The sequence below is a fragment of the Oxyura jamaicensis genome, chromosome 5 (genome assembly GCF_011077185.1).
Source record: "Oxyura jamaicensis isolate SHBP4307 breed ruddy duck chromosome 5, BPBGC_Ojam_1.0, whole genome shotgun sequence".
NCBI classification, from domain to species: domain Eukaryota; kingdom Metazoa; phylum Chordata; class Aves; order Anseriformes; family Anatidae; genus Oxyura; species Oxyura jamaicensis.
Genome location: NC_048897.1, coordinates 2,439,076 through 2,465,723, shown reverse-complemented (window position 1 = coordinate 2,465,723; position 26,648 = coordinate 2,439,076). Strand labels below are relative to the sequence as shown.

The 26,648-nt window shown below is 38.3% G+C and overlaps 1 protein-coding gene across 13 annotated transcripts in view; it reads left to right on the top strand.

Moving 5' to 3' along the window:
* Nucleotides 1-26,403, top strand: part of CELF1 (CUGBP Elav-like family member 1) — a 56,549-nt gene extending 30,146 nt beyond the window's left edge. For 6 of the 13 annotated variants that reach the window (XM_035326743.1, XM_035326730.1, XM_035326729.1 and 3 more), the window contains 12 exons: nt 382-464; nt 883-931; nt 2,820-2,954; nt 3,136-3,215; nt 3,526-3,687; nt 5,060-5,141; nt 8,148-8,276; nt 13,400-13,513; nt 13,687-13,872; nt 15,122-15,265; nt 16,935-17,103; nt 23,412-26,403. In XM_035326743.1, coding sequence (XP_035182634.1) covers nt 382-464; nt 883-931; nt 2,820-2,954; nt 3,136-3,215; nt 3,526-3,687; nt 5,060-5,141; nt 8,148-8,276; nt 13,400-13,513; nt 13,687-13,872; nt 15,122-15,265; nt 16,935-17,062 — 1,292 coding nt within the window. In that variant the 3' untranslated portion in view covers nt 17,063-17,103; nt 23,412-26,403. The remainder of the gene's footprint in view (nt 1-381; nt 465-882; nt 932-2,819; nt 2,955-3,135; nt 3,216-3,525; nt 3,688-5,059; nt 5,142-8,147; nt 8,277-13,399; nt 13,514-13,686; nt 13,873-15,121; nt 15,266-16,934; nt 17,104-23,411) is intronic. The other 7 variants (XM_035326742.1, XM_035326741.1, XM_035326736.1 and 4 more) reach the window with 7 other exon arrangements.
* The last annotated feature ends 245 nt before the right edge of the window (nt 26,404-26,648 follow it).

Here is a 26,648-nt window from a genome sequence, read left to right as displayed (position 1 = left end):
TCAAATCCCAACTAAATGCTGTAACCTGGGTTTGCAGTTCAGTAATATGCAATAATTTATTTCCTGTAAAACCAGATCTAAGATCTGGATACTACCAAATAATTGAGTTTAACAGTGGAAGTAGCCAAGATTTGTTTGCCAGATATTTAAATGATTGTTTTAATGACATGTTTTGGTATTGAATAAATCCTGTTGATGGTATCCTGTTTTATTACACACATGAATCTTTTTCAAGTTACATCAGTACCTAACTATTTCAATGTCTAAATTCTATTTATGTATTTTGCATTGGAAGGGTGGAAGTGGGGGATTTCTAATTTCTGTACAACATGTCAAGATTCCTAGTGTTCTTCCTTAGCTAGCATTTTGTTTCAATTGCAGGGTGCTGTTTTGTTACGTTTTATACCCGTAAAGCTGCACTAGAAGCACAGAACGCTCTTCACAACATGAAGATTCTCCCAGGGGTAAGAGAGGAGGCATTCTTTCTTCTCAGCTCTGTCTTGTCTTTCTTTTCTGCTCTGGCACCACAGATGTAAAACATACATTATTTTGCCCTCAAGTCATGTTTAAGAGAGATATTAAAAAGAGCAGGGTCATGAGATCTGTACAGTAACAGATCTTAAAGGAAATTTGGAGTGTTTTGAGGAACAATGTGGTAGTGAAGTGTGTAGGCATGGCTCCTATAGAAGTATTTTCTCAGGAGGAATGATGGTGTATCATTTTGGAAGCTTTTCTTTCTTCCAGAGATTTATGTATTGTTACATACATCTTTCTGTAGAGACAACTCAAGCTACCAACTCTTTCTTCCACTATTCTTCTGGGAATATTTCATGTAGCATAAAGCGAACACATCCAGGATTAAATAATATTTTTGCATTTCAGATGCACCACCCTATCCAGATGAAACCAGCTGACAGTGAAAAGAATAATGGTAAGCTGTACTAAAGTCTGAGACTTGTGGCGTCATTTGTGCTAATAGGGAAATTTCAGCTTGTGTTGAATAGCTTCTGATCAAGTCATATTGAACTGGAGACCTAATTAAAAAAAAAAAAAAAAAAGCTTGTTTTCAGTGCAGTAGGTATTGTAAGTGAGCTCTCTAAAATTTCATGACTAAGTATCTTCCGCTGTTGCTGCTTGTGGGGAAAACCATGGTGTCAGTTAGGGAAACATCCAGTGAGTTCCTGTTTGTACTAAGGTGTTTGAAGTCTAGAAATGCTTCTCAGGTGTTTGGCCAATCTGAAAGCCTGTTGTGGTTAGGGTGGGAGTCCAAAACTTTACCTTGTAGTATACAAGGAAGGATGAGAACTCAAAAACAGACCAGCAGAAAAAATACTGTGAGTATACTTCTACACATTGGCCATTTCAGATTAAGATGTTTAACAACTAGCATTGCTTAAATGATTTATCCATGCATTTCCATGATGAGTTTATGTGCACACTCACATACATGTATATATGCACATGCATATATACACACAAACGTGTGCGTTTCTTGGAAGAATAATGGAAAGTGGAAAAAGTATTCAATGAAATTTTAAGGTGACAGTTCTGAGGTTATACAAATTTTAGTACAAGGTGAAGGTGAATATGTAAATAGGAAAACATCAGTTAAAGTATTTTAACTTGACATTAAAAGGAATTCTGGAACACTTGAACTAAAATGGGCTCCAAAAAGGATTTTAGGCAGTTTTATGCTCTAAGAGCTTGACAGCGAACTGGGTACAACATAAAGATTTAATAGACAGTTAAAGACTTGTCAGCTGGAAAGGTTTGGAATTTTTCTTGTCAGCTCCAAGGTAGACTCAGCAATTAAATTATTTCCCCTCACCATGGCACTGAATAGGAGAAGACTTTGTCTTGAAGCTTCAAATTGTGCTTCAGGCCTTCGTCATGTTATATTGTGTTGAATGTTTTATTTGCAAACTGTTTTATCTGTCCAAATGACATTCTGATTAATTTGCTTCATCACTTAAAAGTGAGTATTTCAGAGATAATTAGCATCCTCAGATAAATAAAATGAGAGATTTAAAGTTCTGATATTAGTAACCACCAACTGGCAAATTAAGAGAAATGTCTGTTTCTGCACCATTTATTTTAAAATAGTCCACACACTAGAAGTTTTTCTTCAACTAATATATCTGGTAGCATCAGCATTTAGAGGGAAGATATAATAGCAGACGGATCAGATTGGATGTGTCATTTTCTTGCTTTTGGTACAGATCAGAATGGATGACTATGAAACAGAATAAAACAATAGGTATTGCTTCTGCTGTTTAGACAGGAGCATGGGGAAATAGGCAGAACTAAATTTACTTGATAGGCCCCGTATCACACCAATCTAATGATCTAGAAAGAATCCTTTTGTGACTAACTTGTCTAATTAGATATAGGTGAGGTATGTTGGCCATCTAAAGATAGAATGGACAGATGAGAGGATGAAAATAGTCCAGTAAAATACACACAACTCTACTCTTTCTAACGAGGAGCTAAATGTAGGAGATATGGGAAGTGCTGCTGAATCCGATGTATTTTTTGCTTTTGTTTTTTAAGATTCTTGTAGCTCACAGTCTTGCAAGGGAGAAACAGACAGTGAAATATAAACATAAAACATTATAAAACAGGCGTTATTCAGATTCTTTGAGGTATCACATATGCATCCTCCTAAAACAAAGAGATTGCATTATTAGGAGTCGTTTTTTAACAAGCACCAACCCCAAAATAGAAGCAAAGTAATTCTACTGTTGATGGAGAATGTTCAACAAAATACGATGTAGTAAGTACGTTTTTGTTGGTAATACTCTCACCCTTTGATTTCTTAGCAGTAGAAGATAGGAAGTTGTTTATTGGAATGATATCCAAGAAGTGCAATGAAAACGATATCCGAGTGATGTTCTCCCCCTTTGGGCAGATTGAAGAATGCAGGATATTACGGGGCCCCGATGGCCTGAGCCGAGGTAAGCAGGAATTTTTCTGACAGTTCAAGATTCTCCAGAGGGTGATACTACCTTTTGTAGCTCAAAGTGACATTTCAGTTATTTCAGTGATATTTTTTTTTAAGGCATGTTCTTTTATTTATTCATCCCAGTAATTGTGGATATAGTGAGTGACTTGTTTCGTTTTGCGTTCTTTCCCCAGGTTGTGCATTTGTGACTTTTACAACAAGAGCCATGGCGCAAACAGCAATCAAAGCAATGCACCAAGCACAAACCATGGAGGTAAAGCAAGTTAGTGAATGTCAGGAGAAAATAGTTACTGTGGAGTCTGGGGGACTAGAGAGCAGGGAGAGGACCAATGTTTGCTCTGCTCCTAGAGCTCAAGATAGAAACCTCACCTGCAGAGAAAATACCAAATTACAAAATTGAATGAAAATCAAATAGATTTTGAACCTTTAATAAAACGCATTGTTTGATTATATGTAAGTATGGGGAGGGTGTCAGAAATGCTTCTAATGACTGGGTCTTAATGCAGTAGTTTTTGGTAGCTGGAGGATAACAGGTATGTAATTGTTTGAATTGCTATTTGCAGGGTTGCTCTTCTCCCATTGTGGTAAAATTTGCAGACACGCAAAAGGACAAAGAGCAAAAACGAATTGCTCAGCAACTCCAACAACAAATGCAACAGATCAGTGCTGCCTCAGTATGGGGAAACCTGGCTGGTCTCAACACGCTTGGACCCCAATACTTAGCAGTGAGTTTCTCATCTGAGTTCTTTTCATCTCTTCAGGGACTGCAGTGTCTGATTGTTTTGTAATATTCAATGTATTCAATGTATTTAGAAGGATCCTGATAAAGAGAAGTAGGGCTTGTAATCCCCGTTTTGTGGATGAGGAGACTGAATTACAGGAAATTATGCTAACAGCTAGTCAGGATGCATTTAAGTGAGGATTCAGGATGCGTTTAAGTGAGGATTTCTGCCCCAGTCTCCCTAGCGCTAAACACTGAAACACTTCTTGTCTTCTGCAGAATGGCTTTGTTCAGGGAAGATTCCCTTCATATGTTACAACTTCATGTAAACAACCTTTCATGTTTTTTAGCTCTTTTATTCCTGTTTCATTGTTCCTTAGCCAGCATTTATTTCTTTCACCCCGTTCCAGTGAGACCTAGAATAGTACTTGGTGCTGGGCAAATAGAAAAGGTGAGCAGGTGGAAGCAGCTCACAGTGTACAGTAAACAAAACAACAAACAATAAAAACACACCAGAAGATAGAGAGGAACCACTCTTCTCTAGCAAAAATCACTCAAGAAGGTAGTCTACAGTTTGTCACTGGTTTCATTTGGTTTTTCTGGGTCCCTAAAGGGTGAACTTTCATAAACTGATTTGCTCTGGCTCATGTGGATTACCACATAGCTATGAGAACTGCTTTCATGCAATTTGGGGAATAGAAAAGGAAAACTTCATCTCATTCTTGGTATAGTGTACTACTGAAGTGGGGACATTCTTTTACTTCTGCTTTAAGTTTGGTAAATTGGAATTTTTTTTTTTTAACAACACATGGTTAAGGGAGAAAAGAATAGGAAATCTCTCTAAATAGCTTCCTAGCAGGGGCTTGGAATTTCTCTCATGGCTGCTGTGCTTAAGAAATGTGGAGGAGATCACCTCTCACAGTGGCTCTTTGATTTTTGGTATGGCATTTGCCATTTGTCCTGAGCTGGCAATGTCAACTGTAAAGTCTGGCTTGAGGTAGAATAGCCTTATGAGTGGCAGTCCTGCCTGAGGTGCTTTGAGTAGGTGTTCTCTCTCATTACTGATTCTGTTTTTGTCTTGATGTATTAGATATAAACTTCACTTAGGCTAGTATGCTGACTGTCCTGAGTGGGAAAAGCATTGTGGTGTTGCTTTGGCTGCAATGCGGTGCATGGGCAACATTGATTTTCACTCTGGTGGTGCTCTGGCTTTATTTTCTAAGAGGATTTCGTTTTACGCTTTGCTGTGGTGTGGTGCATGGGCAGTGGGAATTCCCTTTGTGACGGCGCTCTGGCTGTGGTGTGATGCAGTTTCTCCCAGAAGCGGAGCCAGCCCTCACTCTCACTCTTGTTTTGTTTTTTGGTGTAATGTCTAGCTTTATTTGCAGCTCCTTCAGCAGACAGCAGCTGCCTCATCTGGAAACCTGAACACATTGAGCAGCCTCCACCCAATGGGAGGTGAGTTTTTTCCACCAGAAGACAAATGCAGTACCTCCTACCCCCAAAAAAAGAGGGTAGAAAAAGTAGCTAAAAGGCTTGTAGACATAGTGCATTTGTAATAAGTAGTCCTGAGTTTACCCATTCCTGTGGAATGACAGAAATCCTCTGCTACAAGTGTGCATGTTCCTTCTGAATCTTAGTTAATCATTTTCTCCAAGGTAAGTTGTTGTATCCTGTTTGTCTCCCCTACCTCTGGCATTTAAAATTATCTTCCCTTATGGATACAAAAACAAACAAACAAACAAAAAACTTTATTTTCATCCAAACAGATACATATTTGAAGCACTGTGGTTTTTGAAATAAGCACTAGTGCATGTGTTTGTGATAATGGATTGTTTAGGTCTCATATTTTAAATTATTTCTTTTGAAATGCCTTAAAGTTGAAAATACAGTGTTGCAAAGAATGTGAACAAGTCCTTCATTCTGGTTCTTTAATTCCTGCATTTGTTTTACAATTGCTTATAATATTGCTGTGATGTGGGAATATCAGCTTAATAGATATGAGCCAAATTCCTTGCTATTGATTGCTAGTCAGAATGTAAGTGAAGTTATCTGAAGTATCCTTTAGTTATGGAGACAGTGTAAAAGTTTCTGAACTGAGGCTGCAAATTAATTGCACTTCCTGTCTTCAGAGGATGGCAAATAATAAAACCCATCTTAGTAACTCTGTTCATCACATTCTCTAAATTTTTCTGCTGGCAGAAAACCTATAGTTTTGGTTTTAATACTGAACATTTAATGCTTTTAAAATTGCCTCTTTGAGTTGTCCAGTAGTTAATAATATTATGTTCCCTGTCTGTGCAGAGGTTGACCTTAAAGTATTAAAAAGTGAAGTCTCTTCATACATCCAACGTGTGCTGGTACCCCCACCGGCAACAATTGCAAGCTTTTATGAAGTGTTGTGTTGTCTGTTTTAGTAAATTTGTTGTATACTTGAGGTTTATTCTAACCATAGCTTCTTAGGTGTATTTTTTTCACGTTCAACCTCTTCAGAACTCTTGGATTCTAGTCTCGCTAAAAGCAAGTTTCGTTTCACTAATACCTGCTTGGTGGTGATGTAAATAGATTTCATGATGTTTTTTCACTTACTGTTTCTGTTTAAAAAAGCAGTCAGTGATAAAGGGGAAAAACAGTACAGCAGTTTATATTTATTGTCACAACAATAGGGATGTTAGGGTGGCCTAGATGAGGTTGTGTATGGAATTTTCAGGGTAATTCTGACTTTGCTATATGTTTATTTTTTATTTTTTAATGAGAACCCTGGCATATAAGTAGCATGTTTCATGGTGTTTTGAAAGAATTATTCCGAGTCTATGGCTCTACACAGGAAGAGTTTGTTTCCAAGTCCCATTAATATCTTACTTGATTGCCCTTCCTGAAATTCTTAGAAAAATAAGCAGGTAATTAGATCCCACTCTGTTTTAGGCTTATAGACAAAATTTAATCTTGACCCTGTTTGAAAGCAGATGGGAAAACAATGTGATGACAAGAAAACAGGTGCAGCATGTACATGCCAAACTGCTTCAGAAAGGAAGCAAGCTGCTCTGTTCTTCACAAGCTCTAACACTTGCAGTTTTAACCCTCTGTAGCACAGTAACAACAACAGAAATCTTTTTGGTTTTAACTTCGTGATTTTATGTTACAATGGCACCTTAGAGAATATGAACAATATCAGGATCCTCATGTTTTGGGCAGTAAACCTGATTAAAGATACAGACCCAATCACAAAGAGAAAACAATTAGAGGAGGAGAAAAAAAAAAGAGAAGAAAACAAACCAAAAAATACTAAAAGCAGTAGAAGCTACTTAGAGAATGAACAGTTTATGCTGCATTGCTGTTTACATTCTTATGTTGTTTGCATACTTAAAGTGCAAAACTGAGACTGTAATTGATAGGTGTGCATTGTCACCAAGAACTTAGCCTCCAAAAGATGAGGAGCTGGGTCTATTTAAGACATTTGGATAATGTTACATGAATGCTGACAAAATTTCTTGTAGAGACATGCGAGGGAACTAAGAGAAAGGGAAGAGAAGCAGAAATGGAAGATAGGATCTAGCCTACTGAAGGATGGCTAAAATACAGGAGTGTTCAGAAGATGATCAGTATGAAATGATAACCCAATTGCAAGGAAAGAAGGCAAATTACAGTGTCAGTACTGACTGAATGGTTTCATTCAAAAATTAAATTATAACTCAAAATGAAGATGAGTTGGATCAGTAAATGACCAGTAAAAGTTCATCAACTTATCTTCCTCCCACTGGCATTCATGGTAGTTTACCTACAACCTGTCTGATGTTTTCCATTTTCCTTACCACTTCTGTTTGACCAGCTGAATAGCCTGTGCATATAGTAGGTGATTCCATGGTCAGGAGTTTTGCCACTCAACATTGTTTCACAATTTATCATTGCTTCTTGTCTGCCAAGGAGACCAGACAAAGCATGCTGATATTCAGCTGATGGCAGATTAAAGGTGTGACACTGGCTACTGTGTTGTGTAGGCCTTCTAGAAAGAATTCTGCAGTTGTTGCTGTTCCCCTGTAAATGGAGTAGAGGGATATGAGACAAGATGAGGTTATTAGCCTGGTGCATAAAAAAGTTCTCTGGCTTGCAGATGAGCTATTATACCCTGTCTTAACTCTCCATAGCAGTTAAAACTGCTATGCTTTTGTGACTGAACGTAACACTGCCTGAAAATATCTGTGCTCTGGAGTCTACATCTGCGATTGTGACTACTTGGTCTTTAAGGGAAATCATCCTTCTGGGCAAAAAATACATTTCATTTTAGTTGTAACAAGGAATCACAATGTAGAAGAGATTGGTAACTAGTACTGAAGTCTGTTGTTTTTAAGCTCCTGCCCATTACCACAAATCCCATTATGATGTGCTGAGGTTGCTGGATTTGTTAGTTTTGGATGATGGTGGCTATTGTAGGAGAAACTCTGTGTATTCTTCAATGTGTTGCAGGACTGAATGCGATGCAGTTACAGAACCTAGCTGCATTAGCAGCTGCAGCCAGTGCAGCTCAGAATACACCAAGTGGCACCGCTGCACTCACTTCCTCCAGCAGTCCCCTGAGTGTGCTCACCAGCTCAGGTAAGAGACTGCCTATGTTGTGCGTGTTATGGCATGGGTTGCTCTGGGAGTCTTTTCAGGATAAATGTCATCTGCTTTGTTCATCTCTGTCATGTCAGTTCTTTAACAGATAAGGTGTTTTTCCTGTAAATTCACTGGTGTTTGTTTAGGGTAAATATCTTCGCCACCAGCAAAGTGTTTTTGTTTTTACCTAGTGTATTCCTGGTCAGGTTAATTTAGAGTAAAAAGGATTTTTGAGGTTATCGTGAAGCAGAAAGATAAGTGACCTCTTTCCAGTAATTTTACTACAGTCTCATCACATCTCTAGTTTCTCTGTGAATTCAGACAGGTATGTAGCAGGTGTACACTCTTCCTGCAGACGTGGAGAACATAAGATGCTTTAAGCAGGAAGTAATGCATTCTGTGCAGTAGGAAAGACCACTTTATGTTCCGCTGGCATTACTGAAAAGGGTACTACAACTGCCTCACAGAAGCGAAATACACAGTTCTCTAGAACATTTATTGGAAAGAGATTGTCTGGAACTGATTTTATCAGTTGCACATCAAAAATCAGTATCTTGCTCTTCCATTCTATTTTTTTTTTTTAGGCCACGTACATTATCCAGAGAGACTAGGATGTCTGAACAGTGTCCTTTTGCCACCTTATTGTTAAATGTGATTATTAAGTACAACAAGTTAAAAAAAATAACTTTGCTCACATCAGACATGATGAACTGTTACCACAAATGTGGGTCAGTATCCTCCTCAATTATATTTCTATCCTATTTTCAATTATGTCTTAATCCTGACATGGGAAGAGAGGCCCTGTATTTTTAGGGTGTCAGTTTTCCAGCATGTATAGAGTGATAGGTAGGTTTGTTTCTTCATAAAAATCCAGATTGCTTATCTAGTTCTGAAATACAGTCTACAAAGTTGACAGCCTCACATGTAATTGTGAAACACCAAAGGAGGTGCTTACGGAGGTGTTCTAGACTGCCCCGGGTAGCTTTTTGTATTACGTAGGAAGACCAAGGAACTAGATGAAGAGATGATAAGGAGATTGTAAGGGAAAGCTGTTTAGAAAACCTTATGTCACATGATCAGGAGTTAAGCTGTGGGTGCTTTGCGCAGTTTTCTACTTAGCTGAATTCTCTCTCAGGAATTTCTCTGAGTCTTCTGTTGGTATACCAGCGGGTTTTTTTGTTTGTTTTGTTTTTAATATTAAAACTTTGAGGTCTGCAGTCCTTGAAGATAAAGTTTCAAAATTTATCTCGGGTACCAGATATGGTATCCTATTCAAGAATTAAAATAAATAAATAAAATAATAATAATAATAATAAAAAAAAAAACACACCACAGAGTTGAGGCTGTAGAAGAGCTACATTTACAGTCCATTACTACTGCTTCATTGTAGAGAAAGTATGGAAGTGAATGTAACTGAGAATTTCTCCCATATTTCTTCATGCAGTAGCAGCGCTGGAATTGCCAGGTTATAATTGGCTATGCCTGATGTTTAGAACCAAGCTTTCCTTGTTGGCTCTGTCGTTTACTGACTGGAGCAAGTTCTATTTGTTGAGGTGGGCAAGGGGACTGGTAGACAGGTTGTGAACTTAGTGTCCAGCGCACTAGAAAAGGTAGAGCCAGCTTCTTCATGGAAGTGTACAGTGGAAGGACAAGGACAGTGAACACAAGCTGCAGCAGAGAAAAATCTGGCTGTAAATGAGAAAAAAACATGGTGAAAGTGATTAAGCACAAGAACAGGTGTCAGTGTGGCTGTGGAATTTTCATCAGTTTAGAAGTTCAGAATTCAGTTGGAAAGGTCCTTGAAAAGCTTTACCTAATTGAGAGGTTAGACCAGGTTTGAGCAGACAGTTGGACTATATAATCCACAAAGGTCCCTTTTAACTGAAATTATGCTATAATTTGTGATTCTTTGGGATTGCTTTCCCTTCTGTGGATTTTGGCAGTCATACAGCCCCTTCCTTCAGAGAGAGACATCTTAGGACTGGGTTCCCCTTTTCATCACACTGGTGGAGAGTTAGGGATGGGGAACAGCAGTCCATTTTTAAGTACCATTTGTGCTGAATCCAAACAACGTTTTGATGGCATCGATAAATGATTGTCTCATTAGTTGAGTGATGGTGATGTGTCACTTGAATTAATATCCTATGAACATGTTTTAGTTCACTCTTCACAGGCTTCTGATGTGGAGCAGTCAGTATTACATTGCTCTTAAAACATAATTTAAAGTATAATTTTAAAAACTAGACATTATCTTTGTTCAAAAGAAATTTGAAAAAAAAAGGAGGATATATGGTCTATATGTAGTCAATGAGCAGTCAAACTCTTGAACAGTTTCAGAGGCTTTTCATTAAAGCTATGAATATTCTTCACATTTTACAACTGTGTAAATTGAAAAGAAAGTCTCTGTATATAGACAGCATTCAGTCTCATGATACTTCTCATAATTACAAAGCATGGTGGCTTTTCACTTTAAACTATTATCTCTTAAAAAATCAAACTTATAATTGTCTTTTGATTAATATTTATATGTGCATTCACATTGTATTCACATAGAATGTTGTTAAAACTCATTCAGAGCATCCCTCTTGAACCGTACCTAGACCCACTTTCGCAAGATGGTTGATGTTCTTATCGTAGTTTTATTATCTTTGCTAGCTATTCTTTACTACCTGTTAAAACTTTCTGAAAACCCTTAATCCCTTCAGTTAACAATATTACAGTTAGCTTTTTTAGCTAAGTATAATTCAGTAGATTGATCCAAGAAAGTATACTCAGTAGTAAGCAAGAAGGAAGTAAACAACAACAAAATAGAGAAGTAATGTTACGGATAGGAATGGAGTAAAGCACGCTTATAAACCTATACTGATTTTCCATTTCCATCGCTATGGGCTGTTTTCAAATCTATGGGTATGACAGAAGCCTAGAAATATATTGGTGGTGTGATAAAGATGAACTGGGAGAGACTGGCTGCTAGATCTTCCAAGACAAGAATTACAGGATATCAACTGAAGTTATGAGCTGACAGCTCAAAAATGAAAAGATGTATTTCTTTGCATAGTGTATACACTAAGTGGCAGAAGTCAGTGCCTCAGAAAGTGTTCAAAATGCACTGTAATTGAGTGAAAATCATAACTTAAATACAAAGATGTTGCCCTTAACTGAACAAGTTTTAGAGCCACAGATTGCTGAAACCTATGAGACCGTACCTAAGAAGTATTGTTTTGTAATAGCCATGTATTTTTGCTCATCTATTATTTATATGCCTTTTGTGATCACTAGAACATGCTTTGCTGACTCAGTACAGCAATTGGTATATACATGTAATTAAAAAAAAAAAAAAAGTATTAAATTTTCTTGGTGCTTTCAAGCCAAATTATCTCATATTAAAGATTTTCTTGTTTTGCTTAAACAGATGTCTGTTAAGCTAGCTAAACTAAAATAACTGTTCAGCTTTTTGCAGTGTTTTAAATGAATTGATTTAAAATCACAACCTTTTTGAAGTTGGGAAAGGATCCATTCTCTTTTACTTTGCTCTTTAGCCTTGGCTCTATTCTTTTTTTCCCATGCTGCTACTTGTTCTTTTCTTTTGAAATAGTGTTCTCATCTGTCAAATGAAGTGTCTGCTTGAATTATGGAGATTAGCAATGAAGTGCTGCAGAAACAAGTGATACTCTAAAATCAAGGCAGCTGTATCATTTCTGAATGTTGGCTTTTATTCAGCCAGCTGTTCTGTTTTTCTACCAACTTGAGAATTACTGTAACTTGTTCTCTGTTTTTTTTTTTTTTTTTACAACATTTAATATGCTACTGACAGCAAGACAGGAAGTGTCTTCTTTTCTTTGGAGCTAGCATCTTGAAATATAGCTTATGTCTTACAGACATTGTCTTTCAATTTCTGACTTGTTAAGAGTTTGTTTAGAACTTTTCTCAGAGTAGGCTTGTCGTTTCCTCTGTCAGTACAAAAAGTGAACTGTAATACAAAGTGCAGCTCCCTGGGTTCTCATGCAGTTTTCATTGAGTACAAGAGCACGCTTTTGCCGTGGCTTGTTAGGTAAGTTTGCTGTATTACATTTAAACAGTTACCACATTCCACTCCAGAAGAGACATTGTGAAACATATATAAATTGATGTGTATGTAGTGTATGTAAATCTGCTTGAAAGATGCTAACAATTATTTTCAAAGCTGTAATGGATAAATACTGCATACTGAGAATTACAGAAAATGAGAAGGAAATTGAAAATGCTTGAATTTCTATTCTTTTGTTACCTACTTCATGTAACTCATAAGTTTTTATGTTTGACTTGAGAACTTGGACATAAGTTCTGTTACCCACACAAATATAAATTCCTCTCAAAAGACTATGAGATGCTTTTACTGCACCAGTTTTCAGTTCTAACTCTACCTATTGCAGAACGTGGCAGGCCAAGTAAGCCAGCAGTCTGCTAGGGACTGCATTTGTAGACTTTGCTTACTGAGGTAAAAATGGTTGAAGGTGTTAGTGGTACAGTCAACAGAGGATTGGCTCTGTATTTTAGGCTCGTGTTCCAAATCTTTTCTTGGCCATAGCCCCAGCTGCTGCGGTAGGATTTTTTTAATGGAAAATTATTTAATGTGTCAGAATAATCTGAGCATCTGCTGTTTCTGCTCTGGCAGTATGGGAAAACCATATGTTCAGTCTGACTGGAGTTTTCTTTAATGTTGCTAATATCTGTGTGTCAGGTCTTTTTCACCTTATGTGGTGTTTCAAGATTTGATGTTAATATATAGCAATTCCTACTCATTTCAGGCAGCAGTAATAAGCATTGCTGTAGTTTCTTTGAGATACAAAGTTTAGCTGATTGTCATATTTTGATTGAATGCCTTACACTTGATTAAATTATTACTGTTGCAAAAAGTGGATGTTGTTAGGAAGCAGAATTTTTTCCAAAATCTAGAAAGGGTTTACATACAAGTGCTGTGATGAATCAAGTTGTGTAGACTTGGGGTGGCTTTACTGACAGTCTTCTCTTTTGCCTTAGTCTGTTGCATGCTACTTTTCTTGCAGAAAGGTTTTAATGAAGAAGTTGAGTTTTCAGAACCAAAAAGTATTGTTTGGAGATTAATTATCTTATTTTAATAGCAGGTTCCTCACCTAGCTCCAGTAGCAGCTCCTCTGTTAATCCCATGGCTTCTCTTGGAGCACTGCAGACACTGGCAGGGGCTACAGCAGGCCTGAATGTTAGCTCTCTAGCAGGTAAGCTGTTTGTTGTGGTGGGCTAGGGGAATGGCTGATTATCATTCCTTAAGTTGTACTAGTTCTGTTTTTTCCTGTTCCTTGTCTTTTTATAGTAGTGTAGAGTATTGAAAGATAATTGTTCTGACTTGATGGCACTTCTTATTCATCTTTACTTCCTCTTTCTTATACAGGAATGGCAGCCTTAAATGGAGGACTTGGCAGTGGTGGTCTCTCAAATGGGACAGGTAGCACAATGGAAGCCCTCACGCAGGCTTATTCTGGAATCCAGCAATATGCTGCTGCTGCATTGCCCACACTCTATAACCAGAGCCTCTTAACACAACAAAGTATTGGTGCAGCAGGAAGTCAAAAAGAAGGTAGGCAGAAAGTTGTACAACTCGAGATGACTTTTCAAAAGGGCAAGACCAACCCTTGCAGCTACCTTCATAGAATCATAGAATGGCTTGGGTTGATCATCTAATCTAAAGATCATCTAATTCCAACCCCCACGCCATGGGCAGGGATGCCACCTGCTAGATCAAGTTGCCCAGGGCCTCTCCCATCTTGGTCCTGAACGCCTTCAGGGATGGGGCATCCACTACTTCTCTGAGTAACCTGTTTGAGTGCCTCACCACCCTCTGAGTGAAGAATTTCCTCCTAATGTCTAATTAAATCTCCCCTCTCAGTTTAAAACCATTCCGTCCCCCTTGTCCTGTCATTGTCTGTCCGAGCAAATATATAACACTATAATACTTAAAGCACCCTATAAGTGTTGAAAAGCACCCTATAAGTATTGAAAAGCTGCAATGAGGTCTCCCCAGTGACTTACCCTATGTGCAGAGCTTTAATTTCCTGGCATTGCTTAGAATAATAGTTATTGGGGGGGAAAAAGTAAAGAAAGCCTGTGAGGTCCCTCTAAGGATTGTCCAAAGTAGTTTTTATACAGGCGGTGTTTAGTATTTAGTAGTCTTTAACTAGTCTTGAATGCTTAGTAATAGTACCCATCCCTTTTTCTTGGGGGAGGGTATGGGTCCTCAGCCTGACAAATCCCATTGTCAGAGAAAGACTTTTTTTTTTTATTTTCTTGGTATTTCTAAATGTGAACTCCAGTGTCTTTGTTCTTCATCTCTTCCCTCAGATCCTTATTGCTGATCTCTTCACGCTTCGATTTCTGAATCAATTTAACATGTAGTGTAAAATAAAGAAGAATATAGGAGTAAATTTTCAGCAGAACATAGAATGGTGATTAGAAAAGAATGTGAGATTACTTGTAATCTGATTACTTTGTTTCTGTTGAGATCTACGTAGCTTCTTTTGGCAACAAAAAAACCTCAAGTTTCTTGTTCAGCTTTTGTTACAACTAGGTTCTGTGAACCAGTTTTTGTACAATGTGGAAATTACGAGCAAAAATGGTGGAGAAAGCGCTAGAATTACATGAATGATAAATCCCAGCAAAGGATCAGGTTGATTTATTCTGGAATCAAGTACTCTGTAGAAATGCATACTGCAATGTCATTGTTTTCTCTAGATGATTTGGCTTGAATGGCTCTTTCACTGTTTTTTTGTGGAGCAGGCCTACATTATCTATTCTTTTTCTGAGTTAATATTCCTACTTGTTGTTTAAAGGTCCAGAGGGAGCCAACCTGTTTATCTACCATCTCCCCCAGGAGTTTGGGGATCAGGATCTGCTTCAGATGTTCATGCCATTTGGAAATGTCGTCTCTGCCAAGGTTTTCATTGATAAGCAGACCAATCTAAGCAAGTGTTTTGGTACGTTAGATCTATCTGTAGAGGAGTAGCTTCTTTCTAGTAATCTTTTCAAGTATATTTTACAGTCAAGCTTTTAAGTGAAGCAATAAGTCTTTTTCCGTACCCCTAAAATTAAATAAATCTGAATTCTTCTAGTCATGAAGTGGATTTTCCTGATTTTCATTGTGACTTTTCTCTTTTTATAATTTCATGCTATTATGCCTTAAAATACATCATTAGGGCCCTAGATAATTCACCATTGTGTAATCATGGTACAGCTCCTTCTCTCCCTCCTTTCTCTTTTCAAGAATTGTTTATGTTGCTATGTATGTTACTACATAATCATTACGAATTATTTCTATTTATATGACAGCTACCATACATGATGGGAGTACTGAACTCTCATGCTCTGTAAATGTTTTGAAGGCATTTTTTAAAGCTTCCTCCTAATTCTTGAAACCTTTGTAACTGAAGAACTGTTCAGTTACTTTGTAACTGAAGAACTTTGTAACTGAAGAATTTTAGCTGTTATGTGCTACCTAACTTTGGTTGCATTCCTTACCCTAATTTTGTTTTAATTATTGTGTGTTTAGATTGGAGATGCATCAGGGCAAGAAATTTAAACAAAAAATATAAATCAAAGTGTCATGCTATTTTTCCTATCCAAATAGATTATAACTATCAGTTAACTGCTGAAGTCTGTGTTGGGAGCAAAGGACGTATTCTTCTTTAGCTTGTGTAGCAGAAGACTGCATGTGGAATACACAACTTAATGGTTTCATTTTTCACCACTTTGAAAACAACAGTGAGAGAGCAGTTGTAGCATTTTTGTAGTGCTGTAAGCTCTTGCGACTGTGAATAGGAGAGATGAGTCTTTATGGTTCCCATAGTATTGTGCCTTCATAATACCATGTGGTTTTTTAGTATTTTGATAGTCTAAAAGATGCGGACAAGCTTTTGCCTTGTGAAAACAAAACAAAGACAGCAAAAAATACGCTGAACATCAGGCTGTAACACCTGTGTATGGAATGATCTCTCCAGGCAGTGATACCAACCGTTGACTAGAATTATTTATAGTAGTAGGTTTCTTCAAAAACCTTGGGATATTTATTTTGAGGATGCTCTTCTCCTGTAATGATACACAACTTTTCATAAGACAAAAACTTAATCTTTGGTACAAGTACCATGCTGCCTTAGCAGCTACTTCACTCCAAACAAATCAACTCCTATAATGCCAAGATCATAGAATAATTTAGGTTGGAAAAGATCCTTAGGATCAAGTCCAACCATGGCCTTAATACTATCAAGACCACCACTAAACCATGTCAGTTAAGCGCCACTTGCACGTGACAATGCTTTCAGTCTTCTGTCTTTACTGAACTTTCATAGATCAATATTTTCCAGGTTTGGTTTCTCCCAGCTGTAAGATGTTACAGAACAAAAATGAGAACTACTTTTTTCCTGTTGGAAGACAAAAAATATTTCAATTTCCTGAGTTGTGTTTATCTTTTGATCGAAGTTCCATGCATCAGAAAACAAATCTTTGTCTGAGAGCCCTTAGAGTATTCATAAAAACTTCTTACTAAGCAATTCTGAGCTTTTGTAAATTGCATTTCATGCAAGCTTCTCATACCTTGTGAGTAGCTGTTCTACAGCTTTGGCATGCAATAATAATGTATTTCCTTTTCAGGTTTTGTAAGTTACGACAATCCTGTGTCTGCACAGGCTGCCATTCAGTCAATGAACGGCTTTCAGATTGGCATGAAGCGTCTGAAAGTACAGCTCAAGCGCTCTAAGAATGACAGCAAGCCATATTGAGCGCCCCTCCCCTCCGGGACTGGAGTGAGAAGGATCTTCTGGTAAGTTGGAGAGGAGCGCACTTAGTGATTCGAAGCCCTAAGGCTGTGTTTTTACAGTCCTGGAAGCTGATCCATGCCGTTCTATCTGGCACATCTTCCCCTGAAGACTCGGCTGCAGCCTCTGCTGAGAATTCTGCTTCGAATGGAGGACAAGTTTGTGCTTTTGTTTCCAGTGTTTTACTTTGGAGTTTAGGTGCCATATCGCTGAGGGTTTTTTTTGTTTTTATTTTTTTTTTGTTTTTATTTTTCCCTTATTTGAAGTTTGCTGTGTTTGTAACCAGTGTGTGTTGAGAAGGACCAATGCCAGCTCCTTGGGGGTCGGGAGGTAAGGTTAAAGGGAGCCGCGGAAACTGACACCACGCTGCCTTGGGGTAGAGAGGAGAAGGGGAAGCAGAACTGACACCACACTGCCATGGGGAGAGGAGAGGGGAAAGCAGAAATAACACTGAACAGCTGATAGAAACAAAGATAGGGAAGGAGAACTTAGTCCATCCAAGTTAGGGTGAGCAAAGAACCAACTCCAAATAGCCTCTGTCATGCCACACCCACTCTTTTATGCTTCCTTAACTGTATGCCATGGTGGGGAATTAATAAATCATCTCTAAAGCAGGAGACAGGTTGGAAGGGTGAACACATTAACAAGCCAAAGGAAAACTGCAGTGTTTTTTATTTTTGTTGTATATAAAGTAGTGTGTATGCAACACTGTGAATGTACACAGCACTTTAAAATTATTAGTTAATGTCTCTGCCCAGGAAACTTCACTATTTACAGTTAAATATTAATGAGATGCAGTGAATTTCTCCCTATTTAAGAAAATTTATCCTTTATAATTAGCTAGGTTTAGAGCAATATAGGTTAGAGAGTCTAGATGAATACATCTGGGGCTGGAAACAGGAATCTTGTAATACCTGATAACCTGCAGATTTTTTTGCCATTTTTTTCCCTAACAGTTCATTGCATTCTCCATTTCTGTGGAGTAATATCCCTTTTGCAGAGTATTACTTGGAATTCATTCTGATAAGCATAATACGTGCTGTTTGTTTCTCTATTAAAATGACTGTTAAATTGAGATACAAAGCCCAGAGTTACCCTGACACAGCTCTTGAGGCTCCTGTTTCATATGTGTTCTTACAGGATTTGCTTTCTCAGTCTTTCTGTTGCAAAGATAATTGCCTATTTAAAAGAAAAAGCAACTAATTTGTGCAGTGAACTAGTCTAGTAATTAGGTATTTCTTTATACTGCAGTTTTCCTTTAAGGTGGTGTGTACCAGTGCTAAACAGGGCTAACGCCCATGCTGTGTGGAACCAGAGCAGAGAATTGAGACATGCAGTCTTATTCTGCATTTTGGTACTGTTATCTTTTATACTGAAGGAAAATTGAATACAACCCTTCAATTAACACACTTTTTTTTTGCACGCTTCTGAAATTTCTAGTGCATTGCTAAGGGCCTTATACACTGGTTTTAGGGGACTCAGAGGACTTTTGACACTCTGGCCTGAGTTGTTTTAAGAAATCAGTAGAGTCCCATGTTATAACCATCAAAATCCACCTCTGTCACAAGAGGAAGTTTACAATTTCTGTGTGTCTAACAGAATTTCCATTTACCTCATATTTTCTCTTCTTCCTTGTTTCCTTTGTATTCCCAGTTGTTGATGCTGTTTCCCAGGGCATAAGCTAACAAACACTGCTGTCTGGGAGGCAGCTACTGAATAATGTGTGTGGAGTCAGACATAGGGTTTGGACTGTCTGTTCTGCTCCAGCAGGAGGAGCACTAAACCCATCAAACCTGTCTGAGATCATGTTCAGAATCTGTGCACCCACGCCTGGTGGTCTATTGGGAATGTCATGCATTCCCAGGGATCTCAAACCTCAGAAGTAGAAGGCCTGACCCATAGCATCCAAGAAGAGCCCTTTCCATTGTTAAATTGAAAATCAAACAGTTGATGCCTGTCTATATTGACGGCAGACAGGTAAATCTGTCAGTATTAACACAGATCATTTTGTGGTGGCAAAGGTTCAAAGGCCAGATTGCCAAATTTCCCAGTTATGCTGGCATGTGGTACCCTTCAATGTTAATTATTTGGATCTCTCTAGAAACGTAAACACTTAAGTGAACCATGTACACTTGAATTCTGCACGACGGGAAAGATGTGTCCTGGTTTTCTGAGAAGAGAGTGTTGGAGTGTGAAGGCCTCCAGGGTGATAATGGGATTTTTTTATAAATAATATACTTTTCAAAAACTTTCAGCTACCAGAAACTAGGAAGAAAAAAAATAGTTGGGAGCAGCTGCTCCAGGTGCAACCTGCTGTAACCAAGAATGTTGTTTCTATTTTTATAGAAGTTTTATACCGCTCCAGGGTGGAGAATATTTATTACCTAAATTATTTCACTGGAAAAAAAAAAAAAAGGCCAGGGTTTTGTAGAATCCTGAATGTGATTGTTTTACACACATAATGATGTGCATGATTGAAACTACTGATTTTCAGTGGCCTGTTTGCAGCCCAGTAACTGCCAAATGGGGAAGATGAACGCTGTGAACCAGTGGAGGAGAGCACTGTGCTCTGGGGTCTCTACAGTCACTCTTACCTTCTTTGCGCCCTACCCCACTGTGCTGAGAACTTTGTCCTGTTTTTCTTTTAACCTGATGCTCTGGCCTCTTTAGTAGTCATTTCAGTTGTCCAAAAATAGACATTTTAGCTTCTGCATCCTATAGTGTGTCCTCAGTACTGTGACTTACAGATCAAGCTAGGCATTGTTGCAAATAGGTGCAACTCCTGATGACTTCAGGAGATTCACCAGTTGACAGTGTGGCTTAGTTTGGTCAGTGACTCCTCCCAGACATAACCACCTTAGACACCTAACTTGGGCTAGCTCTTGTGCCTTACTGGCGTAACTGTATTATAAGTATTGCCAAAAAGAAAGGAAACAAAATATCTATGCAGGTTAAATTCTAAAAGATGTGATCCTCAGATGGTTTGAATCAATGCAGTTCTGCTTTCTTCAGAAGAGCTGCATCAATTTTCACCAGCTGAAGATGTTGCCCTTTTTCTGTATTTGTTTGAGATTTCCCTTTTTTTGGTGTATCAATGTATATGTTGCCAAAGTTAATAAATGTATCAAGTTTGTGACTTGGGCAGACTTTTTCTGCTAACAACAGATCAGATAAAGTCAACATTCCTGTGTCTGTTTGGTGGCTGCTGCTGAGTATAGAGATTTATGTTCCTCTTGACTTCCAGTTTTCTTTCTCAGTCCTTGTCAGGAAAGTCTAGGATTTTGGGGGGGCTTGATGATTCATTTTATTTATTTTTTCCTATTTTTAATTCCTTCATGCTCTTATTCAAGCACAAAGCAAATCAGTCAGCTCTTGGGACCTCATGAGGTAAACTGCCCAAAGCAAACAAGTTGGTTCTGATGAGCAGCTGGTGTAAAAGAATCTACCAAAATTCTTTGAGTAGTGCTTAGAAATAATCCTGATGAGGAAATTGCCTGCAGAACAACAGTGTAATAATAATTCAAAAAGTGTGCTAGTACAGGTTAGGAACCATGAGACTGGAAGGAATGTTATAAAGGAACAAGAAACGGAAGTAGCAAAACCATTTGAGGCAAACTTGACTCTCCCCTCAGTATTTTAATATTGGAAATTATCATCAGATAGGTTTCTTTATTATAATCTGTTCTTGTGCCAAACGCTTTATTTCCTGGATTGTACAATAAGAGTTGGGTGAGCTCAAATAAATTGCAGAGGGATTGGCTTAACTAGCCCCCTGGGCAAAATATTCTGTAAACTCAAACCCAAGAATCTGACTTTTCTACAACAAAAGCTAGTAAGTTGTCTAATAAAATAGAATTAAGTCTTATGTGTGTCACAAGAAAGTACTTAAGTATTTTCTAGAAGCAGGATGGAAATGCTGGTATATTTCATAGATTTGTCTCAGAAGACCTTTGATTTTACTAGATATACCGTAGTAAGATGAAAGTATTATGAACAATTGAAAACTTAGTCTAATGTTGCTTAGTATCTATCTGGTACTATAGCAAACAAACTCATAGATTCTTCAGCCCCCTAGATAATCAACAGTCCAAAATCAGATATCTCCCTCTAACTTTTTTTCCCTCAAAACATGCATTACTAGAAAATGCCTTTGATACATAGTTGTTGAATTTAAAGCCTAAGCAGAATGATAATTAGAATTTCTCAGAAGTATGAGATGTTGGTGAATATCTTCTTGTATTTTAGCGATGAAACAGTTTACTAGCTGTGGGCTCTATTATCTGGAAAACAGATGCCTCAAAAATTCCTAGCAACACAGAACTCTATAAAGAAAAAGCTTTACACCTAAATAATAAGTTAGGAGTGATAGGTTCTTCTTGAGTCGTACAATTAACTAAAATGTTTCTTATTAATAGCTGAGAGTTAGGGAAGGACAGCCAAGCAAAATCCATCCAGTTATGGAGCTGTTTTAGCTGTTTCATTTGGAAGCACCTAAAAGCAACCTGAATAAAGCAAATTACAGTTGAAGGGTGCAGCTATGAACAAGTAAAATGCTTCGAGAGCTGCTTGTTGCAAACAGTTAAACATAAGGATGTTATACATCCCTGAGCATGTTTAGCACAAAGTATAAAATACAGAATGCTGAGCAGTTGCATTACATTATCACAATTGTGAGAATAAAACAAGGACAAAATTAAATAACTTTCCCTAAGTCATTCAGTTCTCATGCAGCTTCTCATGACTCTGCTGTTGTAGGCCAGTTCTTCCTAATGGCTTTAATGAGTCTTGGACTTTCCCCTCAAAATTGCTGAGTGAAATACTTAATCTATCCAAAAACCCTTAAGAAATTGTGTACACAATTCCTATGGTGCATGCTAGATGTCGCTTGATTTCATGCCTTTTATTTGTTCTCATGCCTCAGAGTTCATGATGCATTTGCCTTTGTGGTTTAGGACTGAAACCTCACAGCTGTCTGCAAATTGTCTGGAGTATTCCTAGAACTACAGAAATAACTGCAAGAGCTGCATTGTACTCTGCTGTAGTTGATTTAAACTCCATTGTAAGTCCTTCCTCTAAATTGGGAAGTACAAAGAGAAAATTTATTTTAGCATTTCTGGTAGATTTTGCAGATTTAGTGGGTGACGTGCTGCTTTTTGCTTTGGCACTAGAATGCAATGCTTTATATTTTCAATCATGCTATAAATGCTGTATGAAAGTCTCATCTTGCATTAGTCTGTAACCTGTAGCTTTGAGGGATGTTGAAAAAATAAGTCAGCAAACGAGATAAAATGGAGTTCCAGGGATGGGGGTGAAGAAAAACCTTTTCTCTCCCCTGCCTCCCTCATTCTTCCCAAAATGTTTCTTCTGTTTTGCAGTTCAGAGGCTGAGGGGAGGAAACAAAGTTATATCACATAATGTAAGAATTAATGTATTTATAAAATTCGTGAAAGCTTCAGGAAATGCATTTTTCTACTCATCAAACTGGCAACAGTGACTGTAGAGCTTCTCAGAGCCCAGAATCCCCTCCTCACAAAGTCAGGGAGCTGGAGGCTGTTTTATATAAAAGGTTGGGAGAGGAAAATCCCTGTGCAGGTCTAACGATATGAAAAGTGCTCAGCTAGGACAAGTCTTAACTTGCAGTCAAGTCTTAAGGAATTCTTTTCTAATATGTAAGGTTTTTGGTTCCACTTATGTCTTGTATAATCTTTTTTTCCCCCTGTTCCAAACGACCTAACCCCAGATTCACAGGCTCCTAGAGAATGAGAAGGGACTGTAGGTGAAGGAAAGAACATGGATTTCCTGGGCTACCACTGCCTAAGTACTTCCCATGTTAGGATGCTGGAAAAGTCTCAGCTGTCAAACCACCTGTGAATCCCTTGTGTCCTGTCTTGTCTCTCAATCTCTGTGGGCAAACGTGAGCCCTGGAGCCATATTTTTGGAGTCAGTCTCCTGGGGAGAGTGCGTGCTCTGTTCTCTTAAACAGAGCTGATAGAGACACTGGGCACGGGACAAGGTGAATGCATGCTAGTCAACGTGTCACTTGGCTGTGGAGTGCTCCACGGACTGGATGTTGAGGGAAATCAAGGCCTCTGCTTCCATTTAGTTTCTGGCAGTTTGATGTTTACTTGGTGTCCTTCATGTACTTTGACTTTTACTTGTCCATCGTTGGCATGTGCTGCCCTTCCCTGTCAACTCCCTTCCCCAGGAGGTCTCATTGTACAGTGCCCATTCTTGTTCTCTCTCTCTTCGTTTGGATGTACTGCTCTGTGTAACTCAGTGGGTCTCCCTCTTTCTGGTTTGTTTTTTTTTCTAGATTCCTGCCGTTTGTTCATCGTTGTGCCTAAAGCATGTCGATGTGGCGTTCAAGTACATCGTCCAAATCCTTGTCTCTTCAGCTTCTCTGATGCTTGAACTCTCACCTTTGACCTTGTGTTGACTTTTGATGCTGATGTGTATTTTTATTATGTTTGTTTCTTTCTTTGTTTTTTTTTTTTTTTTTTTTTTTTTGTGCTGCCAAATTGGTTTTGCTAGAAAGACTGCTGAAGGGGGAATATTTAAACTTGCATTTGAATATAAAAGAATTTCTATTTTTCTAGACCTTCGTAAGATAACCACTTGATTTTGTGAATCTGATTCTTTGTAATTGTCTTCAGAGCAGCCTTGCTAGCATACCTTGTGGAGTATTTGTATTTCTGTGAACATACAGCCAATCACTTTCTAGGCTTAGTTTTTTCTGTGTGCTTAGTTTTAAAAACACAGTTTTGAAGAAAAAGTCAATTATGTGGTGTGACTCAATCTTTCAGGAGACTTCCTAGTCACATTTTGCTGATCTGGTTTCTGTGCTTGAGGAGACAGCATGTGTTTTTATGAGTTCAAACTTGTGACTTGAGTGGCATCAGCAGAAAACACTTGAACTACATTTTCTTCTGATTGTAGCTACATTTTCGCCCTGGCATTTACTGATTTTTTTTTTTTTTAGTTTTAGTTTTCCCTCGCCTCCCTGTGTGATTATCAGTCTGCAGTGAAAATTTGATCAAAGTTGATGTTGTATTTTGTTAAGCCCCAGCATGCTTGTTTTTTTCGTAACTACAATCTCCTCAGCAAAATGTGATGTTTTCGTTTTATTCTTTCAAACTGAGATAGTGCCCAGAAATGTTTTGCATGTTTCCTGCTGTTTTCTTCACACCCTCGTATATATCACCTTCACCTCTCTGTTTTCTATAGTTTGTGCAAAAACTGAGCAATTTAACGGGTTTCAAAGGTATCCTTTTAAATTGGTGTTTTTGGTATGGCAAATATCTGATCAGAAGCCACCTGAGGGCATCTACCTGTGCACTTAGACTGTCTGCCTGACAGAGCACCTGGACCTCGTTTCATCTCCAGTGCTGTCACAGGCTCCTGAGGGCTTGGCTGCATTGTTCCTGTAGTAGGAGTTTTGGTGGAAGGGGATAGCTGGGAAGCAGGAAGGTGGGGGAACTTCACAGTATTTCTGTTTCTAAAGCTCTCTGAAGCTAGGGCTCCTTTGAAACACTCTTTACTAGCATTTTGTATAAATCAGGGCACATTTTTGTGAAGTTCAGCCCCAGCTTAATACCATCAATCAGACCTTGGTGGCAGGATCCTGGAAGGATCTAGGGTAGCTCTTGAAATAAAGTGTTTGGAATCTTCTAGAGAAAGCATTTTTAAACCTGGTCATACAACTGCTGGCTCTTTTCCCAAGTGACAAGCACAATACAACAGCCTCTGAAGCTGTTACCTGAACAGGGTACCATCCCCAGCTCTCTTCTCAAGGGCCTTAGCTGGGGAATCTCTACGGAGATTTTTTAGTTTTTGTTTAGTTTTTAATTGGGTAATGAGCTAAGCAGTTTTTCTAGCTTGCAGGATGAACGAGAACAGGTTACTGCTTTTTGTGTGGCAGGCTCCCCCTACCCTACATACGATCTGCACAGGTAGAAACTGGGACGTAGCTTCTAGATGAAGGCACCTGAGGAGTGTGTGCTGTGATGAAGTTTCAGTCAGAAGGCAAAGTGAGCTAGTTTAGGTATCTTAACAGTATAAAATAATGTGAAGTGAAATCCCAGGAGAAAGGGGTTTTCTGAGAAAATAAATTATGTTTGATTGTATGGAAATCTTACTTTTGTCCAGTGTTTGGGATAACGAAGATGCAAAAGGATTTATCCTCCTACCCTACTCCTGAGTTGGCTGAGGATACTATATATTCTCGATAGATACTGGTTAAATTTGTGTAGAAAGTCCTTAATCTGCTTGAGACGGAACATTTTTTGGATATGGTACATATACCTGGGAGTGAAGTGTGAGGCTGGGTGAGGAAAGGATAGAGACTTGTTTATTTTGGAGGTAGGGTTGTGGGCTGGCTGCTGTCATTCCCACAGTCTGATTGCACAGGGCTGGGTGTCACTGGGGGGCACTGATACCCTGCAGTGTATTGAGTAACTGCCAATACATTTCTGTACGTGCGCATTTGGTTCCATAAGGAACTCTGGGGAAACCTGTGGAAAAATATCCGAAGAAAACCAAAATGCCAAACGTTGGATGTTTCTTTCCTTTCTTATTTCCTTTTCTTCCTTTGGTTGTTTTAATTGTTCTGTGGTGGTTTTAATGGATTTGAGACAGTGGAGCAGCAGCTGCCTTTCTGATTTTTGGCTGCTTTTTGTGAATAATTTAAAAAGAAAATTTACATTTTGGAGACAAACCTGTGGGCTTTTTTATTGGTACAAACATTGTATTTAACACTAGGGGTTTTGTACAGTTTTTTGCCTTTTCTACTAGAAAACAATGTAAAGTGATTCACAATGTGATGAGAAAACAAATTGCCACTATGACCAAATGTAGAGTCTGTTCTGCAGTAACGGAATTTAATCAACTCGAAGTCGTGGTTCAGTCGTAGAAATGCTTTTCTTTACCTTGTTTGAGCTGTTCCTTTTTTCTTGTTTTGATTTGCAAAACAAAATGTCTTTTTGTGTGAAATTGTGTTGTACTCTGTAGAGAATTACGGATTTTACTTTAATGGTTTCAAAAGTAGAGGAGCACATGTTGCTTTTCTGATCTGATCGCAGAGTTTGTGTAGTGGATTTAAAATGAAAAGATTTGTTACAAGTTTGGAACGAGCGAGTATGTGTTAAAGGAATTTTCTTCCTTTTGTGTGTGTGTTTTTTTTTTCTTTTTGTCCCAAAGGGCAACTTAAAGCTGTTTTAATTGCACAGACACACCGACAACAAGTCATTTTGTATATGCCAAGTGTGGTACCTTCCTTTGTTTATTTGCTATTAAACTGTTTGAGAAGAGTCCTTGTGTGTTGTGTTTGTGTCTTGAACTTGAGGTTCTTTTTGGGTACAGGTGTGGGAATCTGAAGAGAGATGAGAGTGCTGTCTTCCAGTTTTGTAGCCGTGAGCTACAAAAATTTTCATGGTCCAATGTTACCTATTCTAGATGCACAAAATAGCCTTCCATGTAGATCAGCTACTTTGAGTATAAACCAAAAAGGTTTTGTTTGTGTAGCCTCGATTTGCATCATTTTCTAGTCAAGTCC